General features: G+C 67.7%; 1 protein-coding gene across 4 annotated transcripts in view; it reads right to left on the reverse strand.

Annotated features, from left to right (window-relative positions):
* Positions 1–5,811: 5,811 nt before the first annotated feature.
* BRF1 (BRF1 general transcription factor IIIB subunit) overlaps positions 5,812–17,120 on the reverse strand; it is a 57,925-nt gene continuing 46,616 nt past the window's right edge. For all 4 annotated transcript variants that reach the window (XM_036113508.2, XM_036113519.2, XM_078054307.1 and 1 more), the window contains 7 exons: positions 15,700–15,761; positions 15,311–15,392; positions 15,180–15,235; positions 14,076–14,332; positions 11,148–11,199; positions 10,614–10,782; positions 5,812–10,186 (listed from right to left, as the gene is read on the reverse strand). In XM_036113508.2, the coding sequence (XP_035969401.2) occupies positions 10,149–10,186; positions 10,614–10,782; positions 11,148–11,199; positions 14,076–14,332; positions 15,180–15,235; positions 15,311–15,392; positions 15,700–15,761 (716 nt within the window). In that variant the 3' untranslated portion in view covers positions 5,812–10,148. The remainder of the gene's footprint in view (positions 10,187–10,613; positions 10,783–11,147; positions 11,200–14,075; positions 14,333–15,179; positions 15,236–15,310; positions 15,393–15,699; positions 15,762–17,120) is intronic.

Below are 17,120 nucleotides of genomic sequence, written 5' to 3' on the forward strand. Positions count from 1 at the left end.
TACGTTCCAGCGCCGTGCTGGGTGCTGACACCTCGCTTCATCTGCACAAATCCCCATATCACAGCTACGCGTTCAGAGGGGAACAAAGCTTGCCCAAGGTCACAGAGGGCACCTCCCGCAGTCTGGCCCTCCGGGGACTCAACCCTCCCCTGGCTCCTCGGGCCGGGCAGCAACCTCCTGTAGCATTTAATTTCCGGGCTGCCCGACTGTCCTCGTGGTGCTGCTCTTGCAGCCCTTCCAAGCCCTCTGCTCCCAACTCCTCATTGAGTTCCGCCACTGGAGTGCCCGTGGCAGTTTTCTTCTGATGGAGTTGGATTGAGTGTGGGGGGGTGCTTTGCAGGGCAGGCCACATGGGGGCTTCAGAGAAAGGAAGTGCAAGGGATTCCAGGGCACTGGGGAGGGGGCCAGGATGGGGGCTGGCCAAGGAAGGTCCCTGCCAGGTGGGTGGGACAGGCTATGACCATCTGTGCCTTGACCGGCTTGGTTCTGGGACAGGAACCGTGAGCTCTGGGGCTGGGCCAGCTCCCGTCTCCCACCCACCCCACAGACCCCACTCCCAGCTGTGGGTCACCATGTTGATCGAGGTCTGCCAACCGGGAGTGCTGCACAGGGCTGACCCAAGGGCCCTGGTGAGTGGGCAGCCTTGCAACAGAGGGAAGGACAAGGAGGCCTGGTGAGGGACCCTAAGACAGCCTGTCCATGGTGGGCAGGACTGTGCAGCATAGACCAAGGGAAAGCAGAACAGGAGGCCTGGCCCTGCCTGGGGGAGCACCTGGGGCCCTGTTTCCCTCACAACCTCCCCCTCCCCGCCCCCCGCCCCAGGCCACAGTCCTGATTGTCATCCTGGAGTCTGGAGTGGACTCCTTCTCCTCCCGTAGAGAGGCAGTGGGGAGCGGATTTCCATCCCCTGGACTTAGAGTCCTGCCTGATGCTCTTCTGAGCCTCTGGAATCCTGTCATCCCCCGCCACGGATTGGGGAAGAGAGCAGACCTGGGAGGGGCGCCCTGTGCCTGAGGATATCCCTCCGGCTTCCTCTACCCCTCCCCCCGCTCTCCAGGATCTGATCTCATAGGCCCAGCCCCCACCCCCGCCTCCCCAGGAGGGGACGCGCCAGCCCGCGCCCGGTGCGCCCACCCTGCCGACGGGGGCCCCCCGCGACTCCGAGCTGAGCGCTGGGCTGAGCCCTGCCGGGCCCCCGGCCCCAAGCCCAGGGCGCCCCCGGGCAGGTGGCCGTCGCCTCTGACCCCGGGCTGGGGCGGCCTCGGCGTCTGGGCCTCGGCTCGGCTCGGAGCGTTTCCTGCCCGCCCGTCCCAGCCCGGCCTCGCAGGAAGTGGCCGCCTCCTGAACAAAGGGGCCGGCGGACAATGGCCATTGAATTGGGCCGGGGCGCTCGCGCACGGACGGGCCGCCAGCTGCCCGCGCTGATAAGGCCCTGCTCCGCGGCGCCCGGCGCGGGGACGGACGCCCGGCTCGGCTCGGCCCGGCCCGGCCCTCCGCATCGCCCCGGCGTCCGCGGGCTCGCCCGGCTCCCCGGCCCGCGGCGGCGGCAGCGCGGGGCTGGCGGCGGCCCCGCCCCTCCGGCTGCGGGCCAATGGGCGGCCGGCCCGCCCCTGCCGGCAGCGCGGGGGCCAATCCGGGAGCCCGCGGCGGAGCGGCCCCGCCCCCCAGGTGGCCCCGCCCCCGCGCCCCGGAAGTGCGGGACGGCGTGCGGCCAGCCGGGCCCTTGCGCGGACGAGGGAAGCCACGCTGTGCAGAGGGCGTGACGTTTGCTCTTTCCCCCCAAACGCAGCCGAAGTCCTGCTGCTCGGGCACGTCGGCGCCTCGCTGCGCGTCCGTCGCCTGGTTTGGGTGGGACGCGTCTCCGTGATAGTGGCAGTGGCTTTGGAGAAGGTGGCCTCGGTTGCCATCCCTGGCAGGGAGGGCGCGCGTGGTGACTCTGCCAGGGTCCCGGGGGTTGGGTCGGTGGGGCGACTGTGGGGATGGCGGTGCTGGCATGTGGCCCCGGTGAAGCAGGACCAGCAGGAGTGGCGTGGGGGGAGGTCGCTGTCCTTCACGGTGATGTCCCTGCGGGGGGCTGTCCCCGCGGCGCATGGCACACGTGCTGGGGTGCATAAGGGCTGCAGTAACTGGGAGTGGTGCCCTGGGGTGCCCTCCTGCCCCGCCTACCTCCCGCCAGCACCCCAACTCCTGGGTGACCTGAGTTCACCCTGACCCCTCTGAGCCTGGGCAGGCGGTCACACACCTGACCTTGGGGTGGACGTGGCCCGACTGTCAGGTAAACACGCACCCACCGTGGCCTGCCTGCCATGCTCTTCCACACCCCCAGTCCTGGCCCTGGCCACCCTTTCCACTCTGCCCCTGATCTGACTCCTCAGGACTGCGGCTGTCCCTCCTGCCCGGGGCTGCCCGGGGCTCCCTGCGCCCACCACAGCGACCCTGACTACATCCTGAGCAGGCACAGCCGGGCTGCCACGGGTCATGGTTTGTGTGGTTTTGTGGGCCATGCAGGCCAGGCCATGCACACCTGGGCCTGCAGCAGCAGATGCCTGCCAGCCCCCGCCCCCCTCCCCAGCACCGCGCCCTGCCACTGGGGCTGCAGGAAGTGGGAGGCCTGGAGGCTTTTGACTCTGGCCCTTTATCAGCTTCCTGCGGCCAGCCCAGCCTGGGCCCCCACGGCGCCGGGACGACGGGTCAGCAGTGACTCACTGGGAGCCTGGCCTGGGGACACCCTGCCCCCCCATACACACACCCCTCCCCCACCTGTGCCCCCCTGCTCCCACCCAAGCCTGCACCTGCCTGGCAAGGCCACTCTGAACCCCATTCCCAGGTGCCCTAGGACTGCCCTTCCGCCACTCTTCACCCACCATCTTCCCCATGTTTTAGGGGCCAGCTCTGCCCTCAGGAAATGCTTGGTCCCTCCCTCCCCCAACCCCAGCCACCAGGGTTGTCTGCCCTCCCTGCAATCCCAAGTTGCCCAAAGCCAGTAGGGTGAGCAGCCAGGCCTGTAGGGCCCACCTGGATCTGGCAGACACCTCCTCCTCCCCCCACCTCTTCGGCCACATCCTTGCTCCCCACCTGCTGGCTCGGCAGTCCCCTCCCCCCCATTCTGCGAGAAACGTGACTCCCCATCCTCTGGGACCCTGACCCCTTCCACCCTCAGAAGCTTTTACCAAATCTCTCCCTCCTCACCCTTGCCCTCTGTCACTGACCCCAGGTCAGCAGCCCACCTGGCTCTTCTGTGACTCGACCAGCTTCTCTTCCTTTGGGTCCCAGTGTGGACCCCTCCTCCAGCAGGAAGTCTTCCTGGCTAACCCCTACAGCCCCCTCACCCCAGGACTTCCCAAGGGATATCACCACTCCATGCAACTTGGAGGCTTCCGCGAATACTGGACCACTGCAGAGCCCACCCCTCACCCAGCCTGGGGACGCTGCAGGTAACACAGGAAGCAAAGCGGAGGAGAGAGCGCAGAGGGCCTGGGAGGTCTTCTTGGTCTGATCACGAGGAGCCCCTCTGCCCGCATCAGGGGCCACCTGGTGCAGATGTAAATGGCGAAGGAGCTAGGCACCGGGGCGGGCTCCTTCCTCCCGGGAGTGGGCTCCTCAGGGCCCTGAGCCCACGAGCGCATGCACGCGAGGGCTCGCGTCCTCACTGTCCTGCAGCGCCACCTGCTGGCTGGGCCGGCAGCCCCTACCCGTGCAGGACCCGCGGGGCAGGGCCGGGGTGCTCCGCGCGGCCCTGAACCTTGCGTGCATGCCTGATCCTTCCCGCCCTGTGACCACGCCCCCTCCCCCCGACACTCTCATCCCCAGGCTGGGTCGGATGAAGAGCAGCCCCGCCCAGGGCCAGGCCGGCGTTGCCCTGAGGGCGCCTTGGACGCCCCCGTGGGCCGATGAGCTCCAGGTGGCTACCCCTTTTCTTCGGCCTGTCATCCTAGACTCTTCTGCCAGCTGCCCCGCACACTCTACAGGCCCCCAAACCTGCTGCCCCCGCCCCCCCAGTCTGCTGGATTTCCCGATTCCCCCCCTGCCATGTCCCCACGGCCCACCTCACGGTAAACGCTTTGCTGTGAGGCTTTGGCCGACCCTGGCTGGACGCACGCATCTGTGAGCCAACGGGTGGGAAATCTGTATTCTCCAGAGCCGTGTGTGTGGTCGGAGGAAACCTCCTCCTCCAGGTAAGGGGCTTCTGCAGGGAGCCCAGGGGTGGCGAGGCCTCGGGGAGACCTGGGGGCGGGTGAGCGCAGGCCGCAGAGGGGTGGTTCAGAGACATAAAGGGTCATCTCCATTTCCCATCACGGACATGACATGCACGTGTCTCCGTGCGCGTGAGTAGAGTGTGCACCTGAGTGTGGTGCCCACGTGGGCCCAGGTGGATCCTGGCTCCAGCTATGGGCCCACCGCCCTCTGCCAGGCCCTGTGACCACCTGCAGTCAGGCCCCATGCCCCGTGGCCTCCGGCCCGAGGCCTAGCCCGTAGCTGCCTGCTCCGCTCACCCCCGCGGTGGGCCGGCCAGTCATTTTCCCAGGCCCCACCGAGTTGGTACCTGGCAGACAATGACCTCTGAAGGCGGGGGCGATGACTCAGGCTGGCTGGTGCGAAGGCCCCTCCCCACCACGGGAAGGGCAGCCCCCCCCGCTGTCCGACAGAGCAGGCACGGCTGGGCACTGGCTGAGTCTCCATGGCCTCAGCAGTTTGTTCTCTATGATGGAAGGTCCCTCGCTGCCCACCCACGAGCTGGTGCCCTAGTCCTCAGACAGGAGCAGCCGTCCACTTTCCTGGCCAGGGCCAGCCGCAGTGGCCATGCCAGGGTGCTGGGGACTATCAGCAGTGGATCGGGGTCAAGGTCAGGCTCCACCAATCTGGGGCCCCTGCCCTCCCAGGGCCCACCCGGGCCCATTGTATGGGGGACAATGGCTTCCTGAGCCAGGTTCCTCTGCCGACAGGAAGGCCATAAAGAGTCTCCATGCTGCCACCGCCCACGTCGCCTTTGAAGGGCCTGCAGCTTTGGAGCCAGTCCCTTGGCCCCTAACCTTTGCCAGCCCGGCTGGGGCCCAGGCCTCCCCAGGGAGCAGCCAACCCTCTCGGCACGTAGGCAGGGAACCTGCCCGCCACACGCAAAGCCTGGAAGCCTGAAACAGGAACCCTCCCCACAGGAGCCAACCGGGCCCTCTGGCATCCCCCAGGGACCCGGGGACACGTGCAGGGCGGCTGAGTGTCCTGCCGAGGGGCAGTGCGGGGCCTGGGTGCCGGCAGGCAGCTGGAGCTGGAGCTGCGGGGCACAAGAAGGACAGGACAGGCACAAGCCGAGTGTCCTGCCCCCAGCAGGGCAAGTCCCCCCCCGAGCCAGGCTGCCCAGGAGGGCGGCTGCAGGATGGGGGCTGAGTAACGGAGACCAGCCCTGTGGGGGGAAGGGGGCCACAACCGGGGGCTCTTCAGGGTTGCAGCAGCTGGGGTGTCGTGTCCAGCGGGTTGCAGGCTGAGAGCTCAGATGGTCCGCTGGGCATGGTCGCGCGTGGAGGGGCGGTCAGGAGGCCCGGGGCGGCGAGGAGGGTCCAAGAGGCCCAGCAGATTCCCAGGCCCCTGCTGCGCCTCCAGGGCCGGGGGCTCGGGCCACCTTCCCTCCGCGCCAATCTTTGCTGCCTTGCTGGGCAAGGGGGTCCTCAGGCCCAGGAAGGGACAGGGTCAGCGTATGGGGGATGGTGAGCCTATGATGCCCGTGTGTGGTGGGGGCCCAGCCAGGTGGACCCTCCAACGCCGTGGCCGTGGCCTTGACGCACCGTGGACAAAGACTGCACATCCAGGCCGACACCCTGCCACTTTGAGGCTCCTAGTCTTTATTATTTGGGGAATGCAGGATTCCCAGGGGGTGGGAGGCCTTGCGGGAAGCCAGGTGGGCCCTGGCCTGGGCGCCCGAGGGTGCCCAAGTGGCCGCCAGGGGGCAGGGAGGGGCGAGGACAGACGGCTAGGCACCCCGTCCGCCTGGCGGTTACACGTATGGCCTGCAGTTCGAGTCCCTGAGAGCCCCGCTGGGCCGTCTGCAGCCTCGGGGGTGGCGCCGGGCGCCCTACACTCTTCCCGGGGCCCAGCTGCACCGACATGGGAGCGGGCAGCTGGCCCCGACCTGCACCCGCGGCAGGAGCCCCGCACCCCACGCAGCCCCTGGAGCTGCGCGGGGCTCAGCCACGAAGGCGCCACGGAGCAGCTCAGTCCGTGCTGCAGCCGCCACACGTGAACGGAGGAGCAGGGGACACCGGGATGCCGGAGGGAGCAGGTGCACAGACATGTTGCTGCCACCCAGGCCTGGTCCTGGGAGGGCGCAGGGGCGAGGTGCTACCCCCGCAGTGGGCACCGCAGGGCTCCCATTGGGCTCCGTGGCAGAGCACAGACCCTGCCTCAGTGGATCTCCGTCCCCGGGGGCTGCCAACACCTGCCCCTCTTCCCAAAGGCCCACGCTGCCCTCAGGAGGTTCTGGGAGCAGTGGGCAGACGAGCGCTCCGGGGCCCGGCCAGGCCAGAAGCCTCTGTGGGGCTGGAGGAGGGCACCTGGTGGGGAGCGGCGGCCACGGGGCACGTTGTGCGGGCCCAGTGCACAGAAGGCCGGGGGACGAGCGGGCTGCTGTGACCACGGCCGCCACGGATGGGGGCTGGCCGGGCAGGTGTGGGACGGAGGCCTTGTGGAGCGACTGGGTGCCATCCACTGGGGACAGCTCTTCCAACCTCCCTCCTGCCCACCTGTCCCCGCCCTCCGCGCACCTGCGGCCTGCTGGGGACGCCGGGGATGGCCCTGGAGGCTCTAGCCGGGGCCCTGGCTGGGTGGGGGCCGTGGCCCTCCCCCCCCCACCAAAGCCCTCTCAGATGGTAACCCGTAGTCCCAACCCTACGGCTGGGAGGTCCCACAGCACGTGCGGGGCGGGTGACTGGCACGTGCCACACACACAGACACGACCCCTGGTCTTGGGCGTCCCCCTCCTGTCCGGGGAACGGGCCCAGGGCAGGCCCTGCCACGGGTGCCCTGCCAGGAGACGCGCCGTCACGGCACGTGACCACAGCTGCCTCTGGGGCCCGCCTGCCTCCCCGGGCCTGGCACCCGAAGGGCGGTCCGGTGCCTGTGGACGGAGCTGTGGGAACGCACCCACGTGAACGCATACGTGTGCGTGCAGAGAGGGCATGCACAGGCACGAGCGGGGGCGCACGTGTGAACATGCATGCCCGCGTGGGGACAGGAGTGTCCTCGTGCACTGCCCTCTGCCCGGGCTGGCGCTGGCTCGTCCATCACTCAAGCCCTCCCTACACGACTCTGGGAAGGGAACCTGCTGGCCAAGCAGAGCTGGACCACGGTGGGGGGGGGCAGCGTGAACGGGGCCATGTCTGCTTGCTGCCTGGGGACCCCAGACAGGGACCCCGGCCTCCCTGGTGTTGGGAGGGGCAGTGGCCCGGCAGGCCTGGGGCTCCAGCTCTGGAGGCCCAGGGATGGGCACGTGTGTGTGCTTACGGGTGGACACGGGCTCCTCAGACGGTCAGCACGGACAGGTTTCCAGGGCTCTGGGGAGGGGCTCGCACACGGGGGGCAGGCTGCCTCCTCCCTGCCCCTCCCAGCACTGCGGTGAGGTAGTGGAAAGCCCTGTGCTCTTCTCAGGACGAGCCTGCGCTTGCTGGCCGAGCCCCGGCCCCCGGAAAGGGGTGGCTGTCAGGACGCGGGCCAGGGAGGCCACCTCCGTGCCGGCTTCTGTGCCCTTCGGTACCCATGCTGTGGTTCAAGCAGGGCAAGCGGTCCACACGTGTCCAGCCTGCAGGGAAGGCTACGGGGCCCGGGGTAGAAGCAGCCCACTGCCGAGGGGCCTCGCCAGCAGGGAACAGCGTGCAGTGGGGGTGAGGCATCCCTGCCCCCACTACCGATGCCTCTCCTCGGGGCTGGACCCCAGCCCGAGTCAGGCCCCGGGCCCTCGCACACTGCACTGGGGGCTCCTGAGGGCCCTGCCTCTCTCCCTGGCCGGGCACCCAGGCCTCTCCAAGCTTCTAGGGTGCCCATTCCTGCCGCCGACCCTGCAGGGACACAGCTCAGGGGATGGTGAAGCGGGTGCCGGGGGGGCCCGTCCCAGCAGCTGCAGGGTCTGCTCTGTGCCACGAAGACCCTGAAGGGGCTGAGCTTTGCAGAATGCCGGGGAGCTCTAGCCGGAGCCTGTACCCACCAGGGACAGCCCCCCACGCCATGCCCACAGCTGGAAGAGCCCCATGCAGATGTGGGACAGAGGTGCAGACTGGCCTGCATGTCCCCCTCAAGCCGGCACACAGGGCACGAGGCCAGAAGGACCCTGCCAGCCGCTGGCCTGGGGCCTCATCCCTCACCAGCACCTTGGTCACCGCCAAATCACGAATCCCCAGCACCCCTTCCCACCCACGTGACCCTCCTCACCACACCCTCTCAGGGGACAGTCCTTCCCACCAGCCCTTGCTCCCGGGCCCGTCTCCAGCCATCTGGGGGCCGGACCCTTCCTGCTTCAGCCAGACACCTGCTCCCGGCCATCCACCCCCAGACCTCCCTGCCCGTCCAGCCTCCCTGGGCTTCCTCCCCATTATGTCCCCTCACCTCCGGGCCTTGGCCCTGCAGGCCACCCTGAGTGCTTGCATCTTCCCTCAAATCCCCTCCCCCTCCGCAAACCCCCAAGGGACCCCCTCCCTCCCCTGCTTTGCGAGCTCAGCTCTCACCCCGGCTCCCCTGGGAGGCATCCCGCCGAGCCCTGTCTTGAAGCCTGCCATGCGCGCCGCACCCCACGGGCAGCCCTGTGTCCCAGAGGGCGACTCAGTCCCCTCCAGAGCCACCACTAGCCCTGCACCTGGAGGTCCCGGGAGCTCACCATCCCGGCCAGGCGGTCCGCACCCTGCCCCCTGAACGGCACAGTGAACACCCCAGAGCCAGAGAGCCGGTGTGGAGCTGCTGCGGCCAAGCCCTCCTTCCCACAGGGGGCCCCGGCCGGGAAGCCCACGCCACGGACAGACTCGGGGACTTCCTATGGCGCTGAGCACAAGGGGGGCGCTGATGAAGCCCAAGCCACGTCCCCATCGTGCGTGTGACAACAGGGCCGGGTGCCTCTGTGCGCCTCTCCCACCCCCAGTGGCCGGGCGCCCTGCCGTGGCCTCACCCCTCCAGGGCAGGCCACGGAGCCAGACGGGAAAGCACAGGCCAGAGCCTCAGTGGGTATCTGTTCAAGTAGTGGCTTTTGTTTCACTGAACTCATGGTCCTGTCCAGCCTTCTAGGGGCCCGGCGAGCTGCAGGGTCCGGACAGGCGCAGCCAAGGACCTCAGAATTCCCTACCTGCGGACTCTGCCGCCCTGGACGTGGCCTGGCTCTGCCACCGTAGGAGTAGGGCGGCCAAGGCTGGGGCCTCGAGGGGCACAAGCATCTGCCCTGCCTCCCTGGCCGTGTCCAGAGCAGTGATGCCCACGCTGAGACCCTGGAAGTGGTCCCTGGGCCCCCAGGGGCGGTTGAGGGTAGCAGGAACCCTCCAGAGCAGCGCGGCCGGGCTCGAGGACCCTCTCTGCCTGCCATCCCTCTGCAGGCCCTGAGGCAGACCCCAGCTCAAACAAGACCCCGCTCTGCCTGACTCCGGCTCAGCGCAGGGCCAGCCCAACACCCAGGCCAGCCACACGGGCTGCCAGGGCACCCCCAGAGCAGCTGTGCACCTGGGGGCGTGGAGCCGACCGTCCCACGTCTGCTGAGAGTGCGGCTGACTCAGGTCACCAGCGGCCGGGCTGTGGCCAGGCACGGGACAGTCCGGGTCCGGCTGAAGACGCAGCGCGGGAGGGGCTGGGTGGGGCCGAGGCCTCACTGGGGCAGCTGGTGGGGAGCTGCAGCCCCCCCGGTCCGGCACTCACTTCCACGAGTGAGCCTCCTCGTGCCTCAGTGTCCTCCCGCAGGAAAGGACGGCGCCACCTGTGAGGGTCCCCAGGCTGTAAGACCCACATCTCACGGGACGCGCAGACACGGGTCCAGTCCCCTCGCCGGCAAACGCTCCTTACGGTGCTCCAGATGTGGTCCCGGCGGCAAGGGCCACGGAGGCGCCGAGTGGCTGTGGCGAGGGCCGCAGGGCAGGCGGGCCCACGGAGGCCCCGTCTGAGCCCCGCCAGACGCCGCTGGCTGCAGGGCGGGCTCAGTAACCCTCCTCCTCCTCACCGTCACAGCCGTAATCTGTGGGGCACAGAGGACAGCCGTGGACACCCTGCGGCGCTGCCCACTTGGGCGGCCCCTCCTGGAGGTGCTCAGGCCCCCCACCATCACTGTGGCCCGCCATGGCGGTGTCTTCACCTCTGCAAGGACCTTCACCTCCCGGCAGAGCACCCCTGTGAGTGGGGGGCGGCCCCCCTGCGGAACGGACACAGCCGACCTGCAAGCGTCTGTCCCCACCTCCTTCTGGAGTGAAAGAGGATTTCATTTGAAGCCGAGAGGTCGGAGTTTAGGGATGGTCTAAACGCCCCCCTCAAGGCCTCGGCGCAGTGCTGGGAATGGGGGTGTGAGGGGGGTGGCTGCAAAGGATTTGTGCCCTTTCCTCGGAAGCGCCCCACCCCACCCCACCCCGTGCCTGCCGCCCCCCAACCAGCGTGCAGTGTCCCCTCACCGTTGCTGCCCATCATCTGCAGGGCGCTGACACAGGGCTCCCCGTCCTCCTCGTCGGGGTCCTCCTCGTCGGGGTCCTCCTCGGGGTGGTAGGACACCGGCCCGCTCTCCACCACCGCTGCGGGCCTGACAGGCTCGGCTCCCAGGGTGGGCGAGCTCGGGAGCGAGGTCTGCAGCCAAAGGGACAGGCTCTGGGAAGCTGCCTGCCCTGGGGGACGGGAGGCACAGCACCAGCCTGGGCCCCCGCTGGCCCTGCCGTCTCCTGGACGCTTCCCACCCTCCAGAGCCCCCTGAGCTCCCAAGCAGCCCCTCCGTCCAGCCCGTGCACACCCAGGAGCGCCCAGGAAGCCTCTGTTTCTGCCGCGGGCCTCGCAGCACAGCATGAGGCAGATGTGGCAGGCCTGCTCCCTGCCGCCCGCCCCCAGGGCCGCTCCCCTGCCGCCCGCAGGCCTCAGGAGCCCCGTGCGCGGGCCAGGAGAGCCCATGGTCCCTCCCTGCCAGGGCCCCTGCCCCCGGCTGTGGCCACACAACGTACCTCTCCTACGGCTGCCTTCTTGGCTGGCTGTGCAGACACCATGGGCCTCAGCCTACAAGAAAGCCCAGGGTGGCGGCCTCAGCCCAGGCCGCGGCCACCACTCCACCTGCAGAGTGCGCTGAGTGCCCAGCCCTGGGGTGAGGACGGGGGGCACTCCCTCTCCGACTCCACTTCCAGGGCTCACTCTGATGTCGCTCTTCCCGGCGGACCCCGCAGGCCTCAGGCCCCTTACCTGTCCTGGCTCCCCCAGCAGTTCCGCCCTGTGCTGTGGCTCACCCCACCCCGTGCCCACTCTGCTAGGGTGGATCCTACGAGCACACAGCCCCTAGCCTGTGTCTGACGCACGTCCGCGTGCCCACCACACAAGGATGCGCGAGTGACCACACCCGTCCCCTCCTGACGGCGCAGCGGCCCTACTCACCACCCCCACAGGCCAAGCAGTGATGTGCATGAGCATCGCCCCCCCCCCAGGCCTCGGCGCAGTGCTGGGAATCGGGGTGGGAGGGGGGTGGCTGCCAGAAAGTGGAAATCAGGATTTTTCTATGAAAACTTCCTTTTTAATGTTGGCAGCAAACCCAAATTTTAGCTCAAACGCTATGTGGGTCAATGGGAGATAGCCCTGGGCAGATCTGATGCACGTTTGTCATTTGATGAATAAAAACCTAAAATCAGGGCCTCCTGGGTGGCTCAGTGGGTTGAGTATCTGACTCCTGGTTTCGGCTCAGGTCATGATCTCAGAGTTGTGAAGTCGGCTAGAGATTCTTTCCCGTCCGTCTCCTTCCCCTCTGCTCCTCCCCCTGCTCACGCTTCTGCGTGCTCTCTCGCCCCCCCCCTCCAAAATAAAATTTTTAAAAAGTAATCTAAAATTATACTGCCCTGGGGCTCTCCAGGCTGTCTGCCCAGCTGTTCTCGGTCAAGGTTCTGGGTGATCTGCTTCAGGAAGAATGTGTGGGGACGGCAGGGAGTGGCCGCAGTGGGAGGCGCCTCCCCCTGGGCCACCCTCGGCCCTGGTCATCCCTACGGCCGGAGAAGAGGAGAGGCCCACGGGGAGGTTCTCCTCTCCCTCTCCAGACCCTCCAAACACAGAAGCCAGGGAACCTTCCACACCGTCCCTTGCAAGGAACCAAGAAAGGAGAGCATCATACCCACATTCCTGGGATGCTGACCTGTCCAGGGTGGGACCCCCCCGCCCCCTGCCCGAGAGGAGGCAGGTTGTCCTCCCACGCCCTGGCCATGGACGCTGTCCAGGCTCAGGGACCCTGCCCCAGGGCCTGTGGGGGCGGAGGCATCCAGGGGGGACTCAGATGACTGAGTGGTATCCACCACTGTGACATGCCAAGAAGCCCCGGGGACACTGGGAATGGATGCTCCAACAGCTTCCAGCAGGTGGACAGGCCCTCCGTGGCAGGGGCTCCAAGCTCTCGTGGGAGGCTTCCATGGGCTCATGCCACAGCAGCGACCCCTCAAGGCCCCGCAGAGTCCAGAGCCACCTGAGCCCAGGAGGCGGGAAGCTGGCCCCGTCCACCCACCCTGCTGCAGAGGGGTCACGGTAGTCAGTGAGGCAGCCAGCGGCTGGGGGGGGGGGGCGTCTGGGTCTGGGTCCCACGCCTACCCCCCGCCCCTTCCAAGCAGCCCCGGCAGCTGTCTGTGCCCGTAGGAGGGCCTGTGGGCACCTGGAAAGCACGCTCCCCTCCTGGGCCCACAGCCCCGCCCGCTCACCCTCTTGGCCTGATGGCAGACACACTAGGATGGACGGGGCGCAGCTGACCCATGAGACAGGCTTGCCCACACACTGTCCCCTGGCAACCAGAGGCAGAGCCGGGGCCCCGGGAAAGCAGCCCCCTGCACCACGGACAGGGATGATGTGCCCCCTCCAAGGGGCAGTCTAAGAGAAGGGAGACCCTGTGGTCTGAGGGCTCCCGAAGGCTCAAGGTCCCCTGGCTGCTTCTCACGGTCTGAGGGTCCACTAAGCAGGCGGGCGGAAGCCAGGCTGGGGTGCATCTCCCCAGGCCCCGGACCACAGTCAGAAGGGAACACGGGGATGCCAGACAGCGACAGGCTGTGCTGGGCGCTCGGGGACTTGGGGGCTCGGGGAACGAGGTAATGGAAGACTCCACTTCTAGAAAAAGCGTCACAAGAGGCACCCGGCTGGCTCAGTTACAAGAGCTTGGGACACTTCATCTCAAGGGTTGTGAGTTCAAGCCCCATGTCAAGGTCGGGTGTAGAGATGACTTACGTTAAAAAAAAAAAATGTCACAAAACCACGAAAAACATTTAATCTGAGTTGCGAGAAAAAAAGGCAAACCAGAACACTTTCCCTGCTCGGATCAATCACGGTTAGAAGCTACTAACGACGGAGGTCTGAGGAAGAGGTGGGCGGGACGCAGCCAGGCCGCCCCTCCAGGCAGCCCCTAAGCTCCCAGCCCATCCAGGGGCAGCTCTGCGCTGGGTGCATGACCTCGAGGACCAGCTCAGGCACGGCCGGGACCCTGGGGAACATGGTGCCAGCCTGCAGCCGCCCGACGGCAGGCCACAGCGCAGGGAGCCGTGCAGAACTGCCTGGACCTGTCTGTGCAGGGCACTGCCCCTCCAGGAGAGGCACCTGGCCGCGGCCCACGGCTTCTCCCCTGTCCTGCTCACCCCCTTCGGCAGTCTGCTCTCTACCCTTCCTTCTCGGCAGAGAGCTGTGCAGCCAGGGGAGGGGTGCACAGAGGGCCCCTCCCAGGAAAACAGGCTGGCTCGCCTGCTCCCTGAGACAGAACACACCCTGCAGGGTAGGGGCCCCCTCCTCAGCCCCCAGCCCTGCACGCAAACAGGAGCCGGCCAGGGCAGCGGGTGCCACGTGAGACCCAGCATCCAGGTGGGCACTGCACCCCCAGGCCTCCCGCCCCTGCCCAGACGCAACGCCCGGCCCGCCTGGCGCAGTACCTTTTCCCCACGCTGCTCCCGGGGTCAGTTCCGTTCCTGCCGGCAGGCGTCTTCCTCCGAGACAGCTTCCGGGCACTGGCCCGCTCCTCGGGCTGCGCGTCCTCCCCCTGCAGGCTGCCCCCACCCTTGCTGTTGAGGTCCCGGAGCACGCTGTAGTTGATCTTGCTGGAGATTTTCTTCTGCTCCAACATCTTTTCAATGGCCTCCCCGGCCGTGCTGGCCTGAATCGGCTCCCGTCGCTTACAAGACTTCTTGGGCTCAACGGAAACAGGAGAGTTACCGCCCCCTGGGGATCTCAATGCCCGCAGACCTGCTAGGTGCTCCGTGGGATGGGGGGGCACCGCCAGCTGGACACCGTGGGGGGAGGGGCCGGGCAATCAGAGTCTGCTGGGGACCCCCGGCCCCAGGAGCCGAGGTGTGCAGGGCCCGGGCCCCCAGAGGACGGCTGCGACCGCCTCCTCTCAGAAGGGGGAAGCCAGCCCCCGTCCATCAGCGGGGGAACTGGGGGCAGGTCTCAGGGCGTGCGGCCAGCTCAGCGAGCCCCTCAGGAGGGGTCACCCAGCAGCAAGCGCTGAGCTGCCCACGAACCCATGTGGACACCTGGCTGTACTGGACGCTGTGGCCACCCGAACAGGGCAGAGTAGGGTGCCGTGCTCAGGACGGGTCACCCAGCATGGAGGGACCTGATCCTGGCTGCTGCACCACCTACAGGAGCCCAGCTGTGTCTCCTGCCCGCCAGCCTGCCCACCACGCTGCTAGGGGCCCCAAGCCCTGACCCCAAGCTGCAGGCCCTCCCCCGGAAAGGCTCTTGAGCAGACCAGCGACCCGGGCTGCGCATGCCTGGCTCCTGCCTTTCTTGCTCAGAGGCTCAACCACTCCCCAGCTCGGCCTTGCGGCCAGAGTCTCCGTCTAGCCACACAGAAGCAGCTAGCCACGTCTCTGTGAGCACCCATAGGAGGGACGTGACAAGCAGGCTCTCCCAGGTCCCAGACGGGGTCCCAGAGGTGCGGCAGGCCCTCAGTGGAGGAACCGCCGGCCCTGGGGGCCCTCGCATGACTTGGGGAGGGGCAGGGCTGGTCTCCACACACATCGAACGAGCCCTACCTTGTGCTCCTTGTAGATGCCAAGCTCCTTCTCCTTCGCGATTCTTGCTTCTTTCTCTGAAAAGTCCCCAAATGGCAGGATCAGCAGGGGCCCCGGAGCCCAGGACCCTTGGCAGGTGGGCGGGTGCTTACCCCTCTGCTCCCGCAGGTACTCGGCGTTCTCCCGCATCCACAGCTCGGCCTTGACGCGGGCTTCCGCCTCGTTCAGGATGTACTGGGCAGAGCACAGCATCACACTCGGGTCTCGGCCACCGACACACTCACCACGCGCACAAGCCTCTGACCCGCGGGGCTGCAGGCTCGTTCCTGGGAGCCGCTCAGGGACACCTGTCCCCCCACCCTTTCCAAGGCCAATAGCAGGGGCTGAGTCCACAAACAGGCACGCGGACATGGGTCCCAGGGGCCGTGTGGCGGCACAACGGGGATGCCCCGCCGTGGGAGGGCCTGTGGGACGGTGTGGGCAGGGCAGGCATGGCTGCCTGGGGCCCCTAACGGCACACAGAGTGCATGCGGACGCTCACCCTGTCAATCTCCAAGTCGTCGATGCCACTGAGGTCCAGCTCGCCGTCCCCACACCCGTCCGCTACGGGGAAGCACAGCGCCAGGGTCATTTGGGGTCAGGTTCTGGTGAGCAAGCGTAGACGTCCCCTGGGCGGTCTCAGGATCCCTTCCAGGGTAGGAGGCCCCTCGTCTGGGACCTTGGCTCTGGCCAATGGCTGACGGAAGCCCCCTCATCACTGGCAGGCTCGGCCCTGCTCCATGTGCACAGTGTGTGGCTTCCACCCCAGGACTGCGTGCAAGAAGGATGCTAAAGCAGAGCCACCAGACCTCGGGACTCCCTACGACAGAGGCGCCTTCAGAGCGGGAGAGCAGGCTGTCCGGCTCTCCACCCACCGGCCCAGGAGATGGACCCTCAGTGCGTCCTCAGCGAGTCCTCAGTGATGTGCTCGGGATGTGCTCTGGACATCGCCAAAGCCTGCTGGCCACCCCCTTCTTACCGCCTGGGTCAACAGCACAACCTGCACGGCCCGGAAATCGGGGTGCCCCCGATCACCAGGTAGACCGCCCACACCCAGCGGGCCCCGTGGGAAGCTCCGCGGTCAGGCCCTGGGCAGGCTCCCCTGGCGCTCACACTCTGCTCGCACCCTCCACGTGGGCTCTGCCTCACCGCCCGCTCCCTCGGCTCCTGCAACAACGGTCTGCCCCTGCCTCGGGGCCTTTGCACAGGCCCTCTGCCCCGCCCTCCTGTGCTTAACTGATGGGCTTGGGCTGCACCGTGTCGAGGCCCCTCCCACCCGAGACGCCACTGCGGTCAGGGCAGGTTGCGCACCTGCCCGTCACCTGGCTCAGAGGCATGTGACAAACATCTGTGTGGCGCACCCTCACGGGGGCCCCCGGCACACGGAGGCCAAGCCCTAGGCGCCCAGGGATGAGGCAGGGCCTGTCTGCAGCCTGGGGGCACCTGGGGGGTCAGTCCTGGCAGACAGCCAGAACCCGCTCTCGGCAGTAAAATGTGGCAGAACCAAACGGGCCTTCCTCCCAGAGCTGCCAGCGCCCCAGGCCATCCTCTTGCTCAGGCACCCCCCCACTGCCCGTGCTGGAGCCCGGTGGGTGATGTCGGGCCACGCGTGGGGACTGTGCCCTCATGCAGCGCTCGCCCTTGGCTCAGACAGATGCAGGACGGGCGGGTAAGCCAGTCCCCATCCCTGTGCAGGACGCTTCACACGGGCAGGAAGGAGCCTGCGGCCACAGCCCAAGCAAACAGAGGGCTCCGGCCAGGCCCTGAGCCGGTGGGCCAGGGGACGAGGGTTCTGGAGACGGCAACAAGCCCTGCTGGGATTCGGGGTGTCCACACACTCTGGGGTTAGCGATGGCTCACACCGCCCTGCACGGCACCCCTCCCCTGCCCACCCTTCCATGAGGCTGCACCCCAAAGCAGCAC

This window comes from Halichoerus grypus, chromosome 8, assembly GCF_964656455.1.
Source record: "Halichoerus grypus chromosome 8, mHalGry1.hap1.1, whole genome shotgun sequence".
Taxonomy (NCBI): domain Eukaryota; kingdom Metazoa; phylum Chordata; class Mammalia; order Carnivora; family Phocidae; genus Halichoerus; species Halichoerus grypus.